A 16,795-nucleotide genomic window follows, 5' to 3' on the forward strand; every position below is an offset into this window, starting at 1 on the left:
CGTAGCCCGGCTGGGCCGTGTGCCCATCTCTGAGCCACTTGTGGTGGGAGATGGGCTCTGGGGAGTGGCTTAAGCCAATTAGGGGCCACTGCTGTAATGGGCCAATTTAAAGGCCCCAAAGAGAGAGTGGGGGGTGGGAATGACGCTGGGGAGGCACCTCCAGAGATCCATGTCCCCATACCCTCCACTCCCAACTCCTAATGACACTGACAGCTGCAGGCAGAGACTTTGGAAAAAGGCGTTTATTGGTGCGGTGGTCTCAACACTCCCCATGAATCGGAACACACGGCCCCCAGGGCCCCCCGCCCTCCCCGCCCAGCAGCCCTCCCCTCCCTACCCGATCCCTGGACCCTGGGAATGGAAGACAATGTGGGATGGGGCCCACGCCCCTGTCTGAGGTACAGTCACTGCCCCCTTGCTCCCCCGCCCCTCTCTGCCCTCTTCTCCACCAAGCTCTGGGTGGTGTGGTGTGGGTGGGTGGGTGGTTATAGAGGGTCTCCAGGGAGTTGGAGCTGGTGACATGGCATCTTTTCTGGGCTCAGGATGTCTGTGACGCCTCCCCCCCCACTCTGTGTGTTGTGGTGTACCAGGGTGGAGTATCTGACAATCAGAGCTGAGGCCACAGCCTCAGCATCCCTTCCTGACAACAGGGGCCCACCAGGGATCAACAGCTGGTCACCGGCTACAGGACAGCTGGAGCCAGGGGGCTATTGCTGGTCACAGTCGCTGGTGTGTGGGTGTGTGTCTGTGTGTGAGGACGGTCAGGTTAGCCTTTGGGAGGTACATTTGGTGGAGGCCAGGGAGTGGGAGGCCGGGAAGCCCACACCTGTGGGCCAGCTGCAGGGCCGGGGGGAGCTGGTTGGTACTGCAGGTGGCCAAGGGGAGTGGTGGCGGGGGTGGGGCAAAGCACTGAGGCAGACAGGCGACTTCTGTCACCAGCCTGACAGTTGGATGGAAGCACCGAATGGCCCAGGAGGGGGCCAGAAAGTCCAGGGTGGGGAGGGGCAGGGCAAGTGGAAGGTCTCAGGCCACTGAGCCAGTGATGGGGCCTCTGGCTACAGGCAGCAGGTGGCGCAGCAGGGAGGAACCTGCCAAGGCAGCCCTCACCTCTTCCTGAAGGCTGAGCAACTGCCCAGCTCCAGACCTGCCCTAGTGACAGCGAGGGGGAGGGGCGGGCAGCGTGCACACGTGGGAAAGCCTGGCCGTTCTCTCACAGCCTCACAGAGAAGCACCCACATACCTACCTCCAGCCAGAGGAGAGAGGCAGCAGGGCGGGGCAGGGGACACGGGGTGGCAGCGGGGGAGGACTGCTGGTCCCCTCCTCCAGCCTCCCCCCACACACACCTATACATACGTGCGGGCTCACACTCACACACCCACCCACACACGAGCCCGTTGACAGCCTGAGCTAAGAGAGGGGTGTGGGGTGGCGGGGGTGGGTCACAACTGGAAACGTGAACGGGTGGCGAGAATGGCTGTAGAAAGATGCATAATTTTGCGTTATCCCTCACAGTGATGGGTTCTCTAAAGATCCTCCTCCTCCTCCTCTTCCTCTCGTCCTTCTCGGTGGCTGAGAGCTCTTCTGCCCGCTCGAGACCCACGGCGCTGGCTCCCCCTTTTCCTCTTGCTCTTGGCCCGAGGCCCCCTGCAGGGGGAGGCCCTGGGCTGCACCTACATCCTCCACCACAGCCAGCCCAGGGCGGAGAGCAGGGCCAGCGGCCCCGGGGGCCTCGGGGCTGAGTTCTCCAGGGATCCTGGGCCTGAGGGAAGAGGGAGGGTCAGGGACGGAGGCAGCAGCGGGGAGGCTTCCTGGGTGTCCCTCTGGGTGCCTCGTCTTAAGCCGCCTCTCGGGGGCCTTCCTGAGACTTTTCTGCTTTGTGAGTCTTAGCACACTCTCAGATCTTCTCCACTCCGTTCCACTGTTTTAGCCCTGTCCTTCTGTCTTAGAATCTGTCTGTCCAGCATTTCCACCAGTTGTCTCATCCTCCGCAAGCCCAAAATTGTTTCTTGGACTTTTCTGCCTTTGGCTGGCCGCCCTCCCCTCCCTCTTCAACACTTGAGCATATTAATATTTCAGCTCCAGCCCAAGCCTCAGGAGCACTCTGACTCAGCTCCTCCCTTACCTTAGCGTCGCACATCAGTCTGGCACCTAGCCCCATGGCGCCACCTCCAAGGCGACTCTGGAGAGAAGCTTCATGCTGTCCATCCACCCAGCTCTGGATCTCTACAGCTGCCCTCCCCGCCAGCTCTCTGCCTCCATCTCAGAGCCCTAAGTGATTGTCTTTAGAAGTCTCAACACATGTCACTCCCTGCTTAACTGCCCCCAGTGGCCTTACCTGCAGTACAATAAGCCCAAACCCCTTACTAATGGGGCAAGGGCTACTTTCCTTTTTCTCCCAGGTTCCATGCAATTTATCTGCTACACCAAGCTGTTCTCACAGTACCTTTGCAAATTCTGTCCCCCTGCCTGTGAAGCCCTTCCAGCAGAATTGCACAGGCTGGCTTCTTATCATTCTGGTCTCAGAGTAATGATGCCCCTCAGGGTAGCCTGACTGATGACCTTGGGTAACACCTGCCACCTCTAATCCTATCTATTCGTTTCTTGCCAGCTCTTCTTGATATTCAAAACACTATTTTGTTCATGTATTTGCTTATTTATCTACGTGCCCACATAAATGCTTTCCTGTTACTACTAGGCCACGAGCTCTGTGCATCCCCAAATCCTGTCTCTTTTGTGCACTGCTGTGTCCCCAGCACCTGGCCCTTAGTGGGCGCTCAATGAGTGTTGATCCAGTGGATGGGTTTCTTTGCCCAGTCGCGTTGCTCAAGTCTCATGGTTCCTCTTTCCTAAATTCGGGGCCAGTCAGGGGGTGGGTCCCGGGGTGTCTGCCTCCCCTTCCCGACCCGCCACCCCTGCCCTGCCGCCACGCGCAGACGCACGCAGGAGCCTCATGGAGGCGCTGGACGCTCCGAGCCGGTTGGCGGCGCGGCACGTGTAGTTGCCGTAATGCCGGGCGCTCACGTTGGCGAAGAGAAGCATCGAGCGGGTGCGCTCCGTCTGCACCTTCAGGCCCTCGGCCGCGCCACTGCTCAGCCTGCCGGGGACGGGATCGGCGTTGGGCCAGACCCTCCTGGGAGCAGCGCCCAGTACCCCGACTCAGCCTCCTCCAGCGACCACTAGCATCTGGGCTCTAGCTCTCTAGCTCCTCAGGGATTCCTTCTCCAAGCACGGTCGCCCCGAGGGACACTGGACTCTCCCTGTGTGCGCCACAACCCCCAATTCCTAAGGGCTCTCAAACCCGGTCCCAGTGGTCCCCTTGCACGCCAGATCCTCAGCAGACTCCCGACCCTAGACCTCTCCCTGAAGAGTCCGGGGAGACGGGCTCCGGCGTTCATCGCGGGACCCAGGTTAGTCTCCCTGGACTCTATCACCTAGAAGCTGGACCCTCACTTCTCAGAACACAGAACTTGGCCCCTCCACCCCCGCGCCCTGGCCCTGCCATTCCAGGGACCGAGGGCCTCCCCCTTTCCTCCCCTCCCGGCCGGCCCCGGGGCGGTCCTCACAGTCTGTCGTCCTTGTACCACTGGAAGTCCGCAGGCGGCACGGCCATGGCTTCGCAGCGCAGAAGGGCTGCCCGGCCCAGGGCGGTGCGTGCGCTGGTCACGTCCGTAATGGTCGGGGGATCTGGCGAGGGTGTAGCATGGGCTAATTTTAGCAGCGAGGGGACTACAGGGTGCCACTCCAGCAGCCTCCTCCCTCGGACCCAGGAGCCCCGCCCAGCTTCCTTCTCCAACATACAGACCCCGCCTCCCCAGGGCCCTAAGGCCCACCCCTCTTTCCTGCCCAGTGCCGGGGTGGGGGTGGGCGCTCACAGTTGACTGTGACCAGCACGCGGCGGCTGTCGGGCGCCGAGTTAACCCCGTTGTGAGTCACGCACTCGTATTCCCCGGCCTGGCCCCGCTGGATGTCAGAAATCTCCAAGATCTCACCCTCGGAAGTGAAGCCGTCTGTGGGGGAGGGAGCAGGAGGGGGCGGGGCCGGACACAAACACTTAACACGGGACAACACGGGCACAACACGGACACACATCAGCGGGGCGGGCACAGCAAGGCCTGGAGTGCCCGGGGCAGTAGGAGCCGCGAGGGGCCTAAGGGGGAGGGAGAGTGAGGACAGGGACTTAGGCACTGGAACCCAGTGGGGAGGGTCCTGGAATTTCAGGATTCAGAAGATCCAGGGATCTGGGATCTTATGATTCAGATCCTGGTCTTCAGAGGATCCAGTGGGGTGGAAGATTCCAGGATCTTGGATCTCAGAAGGATCCAGGGAACACAATGGGGAAGAATCCAGAATTCTGAGACCTAGTTCTTCAGGTCCAGGGAATTGATATCTGATTATCAGAATCAGTTATCTAGATATCTGCAATCTTGTGACAGTTCTGCACACAGAGGACCCCTAGGACTTAAGGAACCCAGGGATCCAGGATCTCAAGATCAGGATTGTGGGGTTCATAAGACACAATGGGGCAGGATCCAGGGATCTGAGGCTTAGTAATAGGGTTCTGGGATCTCAGGGGATCCAGGGATTAGGACCTAGCAATTGGCACCATGGGTCTCCAGAGACCCAATGAGTGAGGATCCAGAGATCTGAATCTGGCAGTGGAGAGCCAGGTAAAGGGCTGGAGGGTGATGTCTGGGCCTGGTGCTGTCATATTTGGAGGGAGCCCTGAGTGGTGGTTCTCAGGGCTTGCTGAAAAAGACTGGGGTGAGGTGGAGGGGGCTCCTGATCTCCCCTGGGTCTGGGCAGAGGCCTGAGAGTGTACCTTTCTGGCAAGTTCCCAAAGGATGCTGATGCTGGGGTCTGGGGACCACATTTTGAAACCACTGGGCTATAACAATGAGCTGCAGAGAGGTGGGGTGTGACTAGGAGGTGAGTGTATGGCCAGGGCCCAGGCTGCAGCTTGGCTTAGGGCATCTGGTGGTGGGGAGCTGAGTCTAGGAGAATCAGTGAGCAGGTGGGAGAAGCCAGAGCCAGGGCTTAGTGGGGTCTTTGGAGGTACCGGCCCAGACTGGGCAGCAAGTGGGAAGCCAGTACTGGGGTCTGGTGAGGAAATAACTGGAGATCTGGCTGGAAGGGAAATCAAGACACCAGAAGGGCTGGAGAAGGGGGATCTGGGAGTCCAGCCAGGAATATGGGGAAGGAGGGGCCCAGACTGCAGAATTGGGGAAGAGGCTTTGGGTCAGGGGTAGGGCCTCACCTCGGAGCTGCCTCCAGGTGACCGTGGGCTCTGGCCGCCCTACAGCCAGGCAAAGCAGATTTACGTTGCCTCCCTCATTTACCGTCACAGGGGAGGAGATGTTCACAATGCGGGCAGGGACTGTGGGCAGCGGGAGAGGTCAGCGTAAGTCCTGTGTGCACCCCTGGAAGTCCAGGCCTGCCTTCTTCCCTCCTCCCACAGACCCAGGGTCCAGGCCTCAGGCCTCCTCCCCAGACCCAGGGTCCAGGCCCATCCCCTCCCCCAGACCCAGGGGTCCAGGCCCATCCGCTCCCCCAGACCCAGGGTCCAGGCCCATCCCCTCCCCCAGACCCAGGGTCCAGGCCCATCCCCTCCCCCAGACCCAGGGTCCAGGCCCGTCCCCTCCCCCAGACCCAGGGTCCAGGCCCGTCCCCTCCCCCAGACCCAGGGTCCAGGCCCGTCCCCTCCCCCAGACTTAGGGTCCAGGCCCGTCCCCTCCCCCAGACCCAGGGTCCAGGCCCATCCCCTCCCCCAGACCCAGGGTCCAGGCCCATCCCCTCCCCCAGACCCAGGGTCCAGGCCCGTCCCCTCCCCCAGACTTAGGGTCCAGGCCCGTCCCCTCCCCCAGACCCAGGGTCCAGGCCTGTCCCCTTCCCCAGACCCAGGGTCCAAGCCCGTCTTCTCCCCCAGACCCAGGGTCTTCTCCCCCAGACCCAGGGTCCAGGCCCATCCCCTCCCCCAGACCCAGGGGTTCAGGCCCATCCCCTCCCCCAGACCCAGGGGTCCAGGCCCATCCCCTCCCCCAGACCCAGGGCCCAGGCCCAGACCCAGACCTTCTAACCCTCCCTTTGTTTCCTCACTTGACTCTTTGTCCTCTTCTCAGTGGTCGCTGCCTGGGCCTGGCCCCCTGTCTAATTACTGGCTTTGTCTGTCTGTCTGTCTTTTCTGCTTTCATCCTAACTTTATCTTTGGTCTGATTCCTCCCTCCTGGCTCTACTGGCTCCACTTTTATTTATTTGTCATTATGATTTTGGGGGGTATGTTGGATTGAGCCTGGTGGTTTCCTACCTGGGAGCCACATCTCCAGCCCTTTTTATTTTGAGACAGGGTGTCTCTAAGTTGCCAAGGCTGTCCTGGAACGCTCCATCCTCCTGCCACCATGCCTGGCTATTTTATTTATTATTATTTTAAAATTAACTTAACAAATATATACATGACACTTCCTATGTGGTAGATTGTGTTCTAATTGCTTTACAAAAACCCAGCCACTAGGCCCGCACCCTGTTTTCTGGGTGGGCGTTACCCTATTTCCCCAGTTCTAATACACTGTGCCTTACTTCCCCTCCTCCCTTTGGACATTCTCTAATCAGGATTGGCTTGTGATATAGGAAAACAGTTTAATTGGCAGAAGGTTTTTCTTCTCTTATAAAGGATAAAATACAGGTGGCCCTTCTGACTGAGGACGTCCTGCACTGCATGAGTGCCAGCACCGTCCCCATCCCAGGAGAAGGAGGCTGAGCCCGAGGCCTCTGCTCACAGGTGGGTGCTGGCCCTGAGTCTGGAACCAGGCAGGCCGGCTCCTGAGCTGTCAGGACTCCCTGTCTCGGGCCGTTTCCCCTCGTGTGCTGCTGTCTTCCGGGCCACTCTGCTGGCCAGGGAAGTAGCCTCCGGAGCTTCACCTCTAGGCCCTCTGTGCCTCCCCCCCTGCTGTGGGCCCTCGCAGCCCCGGGTCTGGTCCTGTGGATCCCTGAGGCACTGTTTCTTTTCTGGTACCGGCTTTGTACCTGGGAGCCCTCCCTGAGCCGCTCCCGGGGAAATCTGCTCCCAAGGATCAGGGACAGCCTGCCTCATTGGTATCCTCCGTCTAGAACAACCCCACGCAGTGGGCACGCAGGAGATGGCTCCACAGAGTGCCTGTCTTCCTCTGAGCGCCCCTCACCCTGCAGCTCTCCCGCTCTAGAAACCGTCCAATGAAGTGTCACCAGGAGTGTGACGTCCCCCTTCTGCTTGGCTGAAATCCATGAGGGCAGGGTTGTGCCCGGCTTCTACTTGAATGTGTCCCCATTCTCACCATAATGCAGCCTGTCACGAGTCCCCTCCTCCCACGCCCCTCACCCTATCCCGGGCCGTGGCCGAGGGCTCACCGTGGACGATGAGGTAGACCTGAGTGGTGTACGGCTGGTGGCGGGTCTGGAAGGAGCAGGTGTAGAGGCCCTCGTCCCCGAGCCCCACCTGGGTGATGAGGATGGAGAACTCTTCAGGCGTGTTGATGAGCAGCCGCACACGCGGGTCGCTGGTCCAGCGGTCATTGCCAGCGTACAGGATGTTGGAGCGGTTCAGCCAGGCCACGCGGGTCACATGCTCGTCAATGAAGCAGCTGTGGGGTGGGGGAGGAAGGGTTTCTCTACATCGCAGTCCAAGAGGCTGACCCTGCTGTGCACCCAGGCAGGTGGCAGCTGAGCCTCAGAGAGCCCGTGGGCTGATGTCAAGTGCCAGAGACCCAGAGAGGCACGGGCACCCTGGGAAGAGGGATGATGAGGACACAGGGGTACAGAGACCTAGAGAGGCAGAGACCCAGGGAAGGAGCAGAAACCCAGAAAGAGGGGCAACAGAGGGTCAGAGAGGGGGAGTCAGAGACCTAGAGAGAGAGAGAGACCCAGGGGAGAGAATAGAGACCCAGAAAGAGGGGCAACAGAGACCTAGAGGGAGGGAGACAAGGACCCAGAGAGGGACAGAGACCCAGAGAGAGGAGACAGGGCCCTGAGTGAGGTGAGGAGCGAGCCGGCGAGGCAGTGACCCTGCTGTCATTTACGACGCGGCCACGTCATGCCAAGCCTGGGGTGTGGGCACTCTCAATCCTGGACGTGGTGTCTCAGTCGCAGAACTCCTGGGACGGACAGGGACACAGAGGCTCTGGAGCAGAACTGGGCTCAGAGTCCACACTCCTTTCGGCCTGATGGGGATGTCATGGCCCCAGCCTGCCCCCACTGGGGAGGGACAGAGGACTTGGACTCCTGACTCTGCAGGCAGGAGGTACCTGAGGGTGGCGTTGTCGCCTTCACACACGGTGTAGTTGTCTGCAGGGGAGCTGAACTCCAGGCTCTGGGACAGCAGCCCTGTGGACGAGAGGGCAGGCAGGAGGGCACGTGAGCACACACCCTGGGGACACAGAGACATCTTCCACACGCATCCTCTGATGCTGTCAGAGACTCAGACATGGCAGACACACCCACACACACTGGGCCTGACTGACAGATGGGGACAGGTGGGCTCACAGGGACACACAAACACACATCTCCAGACACAGAGGCAACAGCCAACACAGCACAGGCACAGATACACACATGCATGTGTGCACACACACGCATGCAGAGATGTTCACATAACACACACGCACAGACATGGGTATGAAGACACACATCTATGTGCAGTTACATGAGCATACAGAATACATTCACAGTGCACAGGGGCATCCATGTGCAAATTCATAATTACACAGATACACATGCATGTGCACAGATGAGGCATGTGTACACATTTAGACATACAGATACACCACATCACAGACACAGGTACAAGCACCCAGGCACTTGTGTAGATGCATGCGTATACACACACACATGCATGCACACACATATTCACAGGCTGTGAACGTGCAGGACGTATAAACACACATATAAGGAATGCGTGTGCACAGATCCACATGCACAGATCCACGTGCACACAGACCCCCATTTGTACGCAGACACACATGAATTCAGAAACATGCCACAGGCACACAGAGCCAGCATGCCCCACGCAACACAGACAGACATCACACCCAGATCTGTAGGCATGGTGCATGGACACACACAAACCTTTGCACACACACGTGTGCCAGACACACCTGCGGCCTGTGCTCACAAGCACACTTGTGGGTACACACCCATGCCCACCTGCACACTCCAGTGCGGCCCATGGGCCCCATCAACCCTCCCCCCCACTCATCCCTCTCTGGACCGTGGCTGGCCGGCTGGACAGGGGCCAGGGAGTGGGGGCTGGGCACGCAGAGGCGGTGGAGACAGCCCTGGGCAGGGAGGGAGGGAGCCAGCTGGATGACCTTGGCGCCTGGAGCGGGAGGGCCCTGTGCGGCTGCCCCACCCCCAGCCTGGGAAGAGGAGCTAATTAATCTAATGAATTAATTGCCCATGCTGCCCCGATGACTCCCGGGGGCCCACTCCATCAGCAGCCCCTCAGGAAGGGGCCAGGACACAGCCAACTGCGGTGGGCAGGCCAGCACCGGGTGTGGACCTGGGCCGCGGAGCCCCTCAGCCTGGCTCACCAGGCCAGGGCCTGGTCCTCCCCCCGAGGTATGGAGCGGGCTGCCACGCACAGCCTGCTCACGACAGGACAGACACACGCACACAGTCGCCAGGGCCTGGCAAGGACGCAGAGCCACGGCAGGCCAGGAGACGGTCCCAGCCCCTCGGTCACACACAAAGCTATGGCTCTGCTCAGAGGAACACTGAGTCACACTGACACCCACAGCCCCAGACACACGCCAGCAGGTCAGCTGGAAAAAGCAGCTCTGCCCCAGGAGCAGTCAGACTGTCACACTCAGCCGAGGGGGACAGTCCCTGTCAAGCAGCACCTGTAGACCAAGCCCCCCCATGCCACTGGTTCCCGCAGGGTTCCTCCCACACCAGCGGGGCTGCCAAGTCCACGTCTGGTTACAGCCTACCCAGGGGAAGCGACACACGCTGACCTGACCTGTCACGCTGACACCACGGCCTGAGGGGACGCGCCCCAGCCCCACTCTGGAAGGCCCTGGGTCAGAGTTCCACAAAACCACACCCTGCACGAGCACACAGCTGCACTGTCACATCCCCTCAGACACCAAGGCCACCCCAGGCTGAGGATCAGGTGCACCAAGTCATGCTGTCACCTACGATCAGATCACATATGGCCACACACAGCCACACAGGGAGTTGGACAGAGTCACACCTGGACCAAGAGGCAGTCATGTCACACCATTCAGTTCTGAGACAGTCACATGTGGGCACCAAGATCCCTTCCCAGGCTGGCCAAAACAGACAGACAGACAGACCTCGCCTCCCCAGGACTTGGCCACCTCCTGGTGACCTGCATCCTAGGCCAGGGTTCCCAGGTCTCAGTTCTGCTGACATTTGGGGCTGGACAGTAGTGTGCACTGCAGGATGTTTGAACCTCCTGCTCTGGACCATAGCTCTCTCCGCCCCACAAACAGCAGACTGTGGGATGCCCGCTAGGGGCACAGCACATGGCATCGTCCCACTGAGAGGTGCCTGCAGGACAGGAAGGCCTGAGGCTGAAGGTGGAGCTGTCCAAGGTGCCACTCCAGGTTCAGTGGATGCAGGATGCAGGGCTGGGCCCTGGGGTGGGGAGGGGGGCCCTCCAGAGGCGAGCAGGACACACTCGGTCAGAAACACTGACAGACACACACACATTCCTGCCACAGGTGTGTCTCCTGTGCCCAGAGCTGACTGCACCCCTGGGGCTCCCAGTGCCCCCAGAACCAGGCTGCCTCAGCCTGGTGTCTGTTGGGAATCCTGGTGTCACTATCGGGCCCTGTCTCCCTTGGCTTGTGAGGTCCAGTTCTGCACGGCCCTCTTCTCCCAGCACACGCACTGTCCCATTGGAACCCTTCTCCAGGTTTCCCAGTGCACAGGGGCCCTCCCAGATTTCCTAGGGGAGCTCCTGCCCTGCTCCCAGGTCACATGACCTTGGGTAGAAGTTGTCTGTCTCAGAGCCTGGCTTTCGGGCAGTCCAAGGAAATGCATGATGAGCAAATCCATCTCTCAAGCAGGTCATTGGTTCCTAGTCTGTATCTATGATTATGGAGATCTCAGGCCTTTGCATCTGTCTCACAAAACCCCAAAACTCTGAGATCAGGAGGCCCCCCCTCTGTGCTGGGTGGCCTTGGGTGAGTCCCTTTCCCTCTCTGGGCCGTAGTCACTGGGGCCACTCATTGGTTCAGGGCTGAGCTTCTTCAGTGACCACAGCCGACTCTGTCCCTGAGCCTGGTTCCTCCCCTGCATGCCCCAATCACCTTGGGTTGTGTCAGGTCTGCTGTCCTCACCAGATGGAGGGTTCCAGCAAGGCCCAGCTCTCCTGGTCTGCAGGAGGCCTCAGGAGACACTTACTGATCAATAAACAGGCGAGCGTCTGTTTCCCACATGCTTGGGCTACCTCCCCTGGAGCCCAGTACACGGTGCTGTCTGACTTCCCCTGCAGACTAGGAGTTCCTTGAGGGCAGAGCCTGGTTCTGACTCACGTCTGGGTCCCTAGCATCTCCCCACACAGGAGCTGGCCGGCTGGAGGCCTTGATGAATGAATAACTAAATGGACACGGTGACACACTTCAACTCCCGAACTCCTACTCATGCCTCAAGACACCGACATGAACGCCCCTCCTCCAGGAGAACCTCTCTGCTCAAGGCAAAGCCCATGCCCCCTCTTCTGGGCCCCCTGTGACTCAGTTGAGATGGTGTTCATGACCCTCACCGGACCAGGAGTTGGTTCCCTGAGGACCTGACTCTTGGCCGTGTTCAGAGCTGGGAAGTGTGTGTGAGAGGGAACGGAAGGTCCTTAGAGATAACAGATCCCAAGGAGCTGGACTGGGAAACCAAATGTCTGCTCACCATGTCCAGCCTGGGTGACCCCCGGTCAACCTGAGCCTCAGTTTGCCCAAATGGAAAAAATGAAAACAATACGAGTTCTCCACCAGGGTTTCCGTGAAGGATCCCCGCGACCAGCCTGGCATGAGGGTCCGACATGCTGGCCATTCCCAGCAGCACCTTCTTTTTATCTGTTGGTGCTGGAGAGTGAACCTGGGGGTGCTCTACCACTGACCCATATCCCCAGTTCGTTTTTTGAATTTGGAGACAGGGTCTCCCTAAGTTGCTGAGGCTGGCCCTGAACTGGCAATCCTTCTGCCTCAGCCTCCTGAGTTGCTGGGATCACAGGCCTGCGCCACTGTGCCTGGCCAGCACCTTCTTTTTTAAAGAAACATCTATGGCTGTTCCTGGCCCGGCGCAACCCAGCACAGCTCCCCTGGGGGCCAAGAGAACAGAGCAGGGAGCTGAACCGCCTGGTTCAAACCTGAGCATTGCCACAGAGCCCCACAATCACTTCCCTTCTCCAAGACTCGGTTTCCCCACCTGTAAGTGGGAATGGTGACCACGCCTCCCTGCCTGGGACATGGGTGGACTAAAAGAGGAACTTTGAGGGGCACATGTAGGGCTGCTGGTGTGGCCCCGTCCTTGCAAGGGCTGTCCGGGAGTTGGCTGTTAGGAGGCGGAGCTGCAGGCACCAGGAGCCTCCTGGGGGACCCCGGGACCACACAGGACCCCCGGGGATCCCTGCCCTGAGGGACTTACAATCCACACAGTCCAGACTAGCGGGCCTCACACTCCTTTGATAAATTCAGGAATGAAGGTCACAGACAGGTGAGTTCCCTGGAGAGAGAAAGAGATTTCTAGAAGCTGAGTGACCTTGAGTTGGGGAAGACTCTCCGAGGTTCCTGGAAGAACTGAGGCCCAGCCGGGACCCTGCAGTGGGCTGGGGTAGGAGTGCTCCGATCCCACAGTCCTAGAAGCCATGGGTCGGGCCCTGGGGCCCTGGCAGTGGGTGTGAGCCCGTGCGGGTCCTCCAGGGAGTTGGTTTGGTGAAGTGGGGACCAGGAAGCCCAGGATCTGGCTGGGGAGGGCCGTGAGAAGGGGTGGGCCTGGTGCAGCTGGCACAAGGGACCCCCAGACTCCCCGCTTGCTGACCCGGGAAGCCTGCAGGCTCCCCTCCTGCACTAGGGAGGCCCTGGAGTCTGGACGGTGGGCCCGGCACCCTGGAACCGGATGCTGCTTGTTGGCTGCCATCTCACTGGGGGTCCACACCACAGGGCCTCTGCTGTCCCCAGGACCTGTCCAGGTCTGACTTCTCGTCTTCCTTCAGGCCACTCTCTGCTGCCTCATCTTCTAGACCACCCAGAATCAAACTGCCAACTCATTCCCAAGTCACTTTTATCTTTTTTATACCATTTGTCACTCTCTGAAGTGACCCATCTATTTGTCTGTGAGACTTTGCAATTGCCTTTTGACCTCTCCGTCCCAAAGTGGTACAAGCTCCATGAGGGCAGTACTCGGTCTGGCCCGCTCACGGCCATGCACGTCTCCCGAGTGCCTGGAGCAGGGACTCCAGGCTCAATAAACATTTGCTAAATGAACCAATGAAGCAGAGCCCACCATTCCGTCAATCTGGGAGCTCAGAGGTCCCATGGACAGCTGGTCAGGGGCAGCACTGGGACTCGACCCTCCTGTCCCCTTCTTGGCTATTGTCCCTCCACCAGCTGCCCATGGAGCAAAAGAACTCCAACCCTGCTACAGCTGCCTTTTGATTTTGTTGAATTGTTTCACGATACAGTGTAACTACTTTTGTGAATGAATATGTACACTTGAGGATGTGTGTATGTGTGTGTGTGTGTGTGTGTGTGTGTTGGCATAAAAGATTTAGAAAAAAAATAAAAGTAGATTAATATTTATGGATGCCACGGAGCTTTTTTAAAGTGGAAATAAGAAATGGGCTTATTTTTGTTTCTATTTTGGGAAAAACAAACAAACATCACCCAACCAACCAGTCCTCTTCTTCCACTGACCTGTTGAGTCTGAGCCTGTGTCAGGGAGAGAAGCCGCCACTGGCCCAGCTCTGGGAGAGCAGGTGTGAGGAGGGCAGGCTGGGGCACCGCAGGGTTTGCTCTTATACCTGTTGCAAGGTGCACTGTTCTACTCATGTGCAGCTCGTAACTTGGAAAACATCACCATAAAAGAGGAGAAGGCACTATTTTGCATATCTTGCCAAGGGCTTATTTTCAGACAGTGCAAATTGTGGGTGGGTGGGTGGGTGGGCTGGGTGCCTGTCTGGCACCTAGCTGTCATGGCTCACCCCCACCCCATCATCTCTTGTCCTTGGTTCTCAGATGGGGAACCTAATACCACCAATGAGGCTGGAATTGACCAAGGTCACAGGCTACTCCTGGCTTTGCGAGTGAGTGCTCCCACCCAGAATGTGTGCATGGCAATGATTTCTGGGGTCTTGAAGACAGAAAGTGGAAGATGGGAAGTTCCCTGGAGAGTAAAGGGGGAAAGGGAGGAAGGGAGGATAAATAGGTCACAAAGGGACAGGGGGTTGGGGGAGGAAGAAGGCAGCAAGAAGGGAAGAACGAAACAGGTGAAGGAGGACTGAGGTATGAACAAGGGAGCCAGGAAGAGAGCTGGGAGGTGACCATGGGGAACAGTTTGAGAGGCAAAGAGACAGATGTGAGACAAAGACCCAGAGACAGAAATGGATGGAATGTCCCCAGCAAATAATAGACAGGATAGGAGTCTCTGGAAATGGCCAAGACACAGAGACCCAAAGAGACCATGACAGGGACAGAGAGGAACACAGAGCAGGTCTGCAAATCAGATAACAACCCAGCCTTCTGCACCAGCAAGGGGTTGGTGCTCTGGCCCACTCTGGCCCTGACCTGATCTGGTGTGGGGACATAGATGTCCTGTCTGGACGAGGATGTGTTTGTGCGACTGTGGGTGTCTGCAGGTGCATCTTGGGGCAGAGTGCTGTGGCGGTGTTTGTGTGGCTGTGCATATATGGTAGGGAGGCTGAGAGCAGCTGCCTCTTTGATGCTGAGGTCACTATGTTGGGGTTTCTTGTCCCTGACACTAACCCTTGGTTAGGTCAAGGCCTGGGGAATCCTCCAGAGACACTGGATGAGCACTGTTCCCTGCCCGCCGGAGCACCCACCCAGCGGCTTCCTACTCTCCGCTTCCCCTTGGGGGCATCTCTTTGACCATCCCCTCCCAGCCAGGCCCTGCAGGGGAGACACAGGCTCCAGCCACACATCCTCCACCAGAACTCCCTCCAGCTCAGCTGGAGACCCTCCCCCCAGTCTCCACTGGTGGGGTTGAGCTTAACCCTGTGACCTGCATCAACCCTTCCCCCTCCCCTCCGCTTCCAATGGGTCCCTGTCCTTCATCCGTCCATCTCTCATGCTTTGTCCAGCACCAGAAATCCAGACATTCATCAGAGCTTTGGAATCAGTTCCCAGCCCAGCACCCCAACCTCCTGGATCCCAGTACCATTCCCCCACATAATTGCACCACCCCAAATGCCAACACTTTCTCTTAACCTAGAAGATTCAACTGGGAGATTCAGCTCTTGGCTCCCTTTTCCTGGCCCTGGGATTTAGGTCTGTGGACACTGTGTCCCCTACTTTTACTGACCCTGGGAAGATATCCATCCCCCCACCCTTCTGTCCAGAGACGCATGCCCCAGCCCCCAGGCAAGAACTCCCTTAGGGACCCTCTCCAGGCAGAGGCAAGACCCTTGACCCGCATCATTCCTCAGCACCCCAACTCGGTTCGCAGATCATGCCTGGGAACCCCTACTCCAGCGTCAGAGCCCCCTCCCCGATCCAGAGGCACACACTCTGGGCCCCCAGGCCCGGACAAGGTGTCCGCTACCCCCTTGCTAGCAGGCGACGAGAAGCGGACCTCCGCCCCTGGGCCCAGGATCCAGCCCCGGGACACGATCCCCCGGCCCCAGGGCGCGGATCGGGACTTGCCAGGACCCCCTTCCCGGCCAGGGAATGCAACCCCTGCGGCGGGCCCAGACCTCGGCGTCCAGCGCTCCCCTCCCGGCCCGGGGACGCAGCCCCGCACCCCGTCCCATCCCCCGCCCCAGACCCAGGCGTCCCGGCCGAGCCCCCCGCCCCCGGCGCTGCGGTACCTCGGCTGATGACGGCCAGGCCGGCCAGGGCGGCGGCGGCGAGGAGCCGGAGCCGGGCCCCGGGCGCAGGGGGGGGCATCGCGGCAGCGGCGGCGCGGAGGGGGAGGGGAGAGGGGGGGCCGGTCCGGGGCGCGCGAGGCCTGGGGGAGAGGGGGAGGGGGAGGGGGACCCCGCCTGCGGCTGCACCGGCCCGGGGGGCGGCGGGGGCGGGGGGAGGGGGCTGGGGGGGCGCGACGAGGCGGCCGGAGCTGCAGCAGACCCGGGGAGGGGGGCGGCGCTGACGGGCAGGGAGACCGGCCAATCAGGGGAGGCGGGGGGCCGCGGAGGCGGGGCCGAGGGGGGGTTGCTTGTTGGAGGGAGAGGCCTTTGTTACTGCGGCCCGGCCCCCACCCCGCCGCCCCGGGCACCCCGCGTCTTCCGGGCTCCAACACGGGTCTGAGACTCTTCCTAAACCCGGCTCCCTCCTGCAGGTTCCAGTCTCATTCTCCCCAGACCCTGGAGTCCTGGCTCCAAGGATCCTCCCTCATACTCAGGGGTCCAGACGCAGCCTCCCCCCTCAGACCCAGAGTCCAGACCCAGCCCCCTCCCTCAGACCCAGGGTCCAGACCCAGCCTCCTCCCTCAGACCCAGGGTCCAGGCCCAGCCTCCTCCCTTAGATTCAGGGGTCCAGGCCCAGCCCCCTCCCTCAGACCCAGGGTCCAGGCCCAGCCTCCTCCCTCAGACCCAGGGGTCCAGGCCCAGCCTCCTCCCTTAGATTCAGGGGTCCA

The 16,795-nt window shown here is 59.8% G+C and overlaps 1 protein-coding gene across 1 annotated transcript; it reads right to left on the reverse strand.

The window, feature by feature from the left end:
- Positions 1–1,578: 1,578 nt before the first annotated feature.
- Positions 1,579–16,107, reverse strand: Iglon5 (IgLON family member 5). The gene is made up of 8 exons (XM_027924147.2): positions 16,029–16,107; positions 8,272–8,350; positions 7,379–7,611; positions 5,256–5,375; positions 3,874–4,008; positions 3,565–3,685; positions 2,941–3,095; positions 1,579–1,760 (listed from the first exon to the last, which is right to left on the reverse strand). Exons 1-8 carry the CDS (start codon positions 16,105–16,107, stop codon positions 1,672–1,674), a joined length of 1,011 nt encoding a protein of 336 aa, XP_027779948.1. The 3' UTR covers positions 1,579–1,671.
- Positions 16,108–16,795: the final 688 nt, after the last annotated feature.

The sequence above is a fragment of the Marmota flaviventris genome, chromosome 18, assembly GCF_047511675.1.
Source record: "Marmota flaviventris isolate mMarFla1 chromosome 18, mMarFla1.hap1, whole genome shotgun sequence".
NCBI classification, from domain to species: Eukaryota; Metazoa; Chordata; class Mammalia; order Rodentia; family Sciuridae; genus Marmota; species Marmota flaviventris.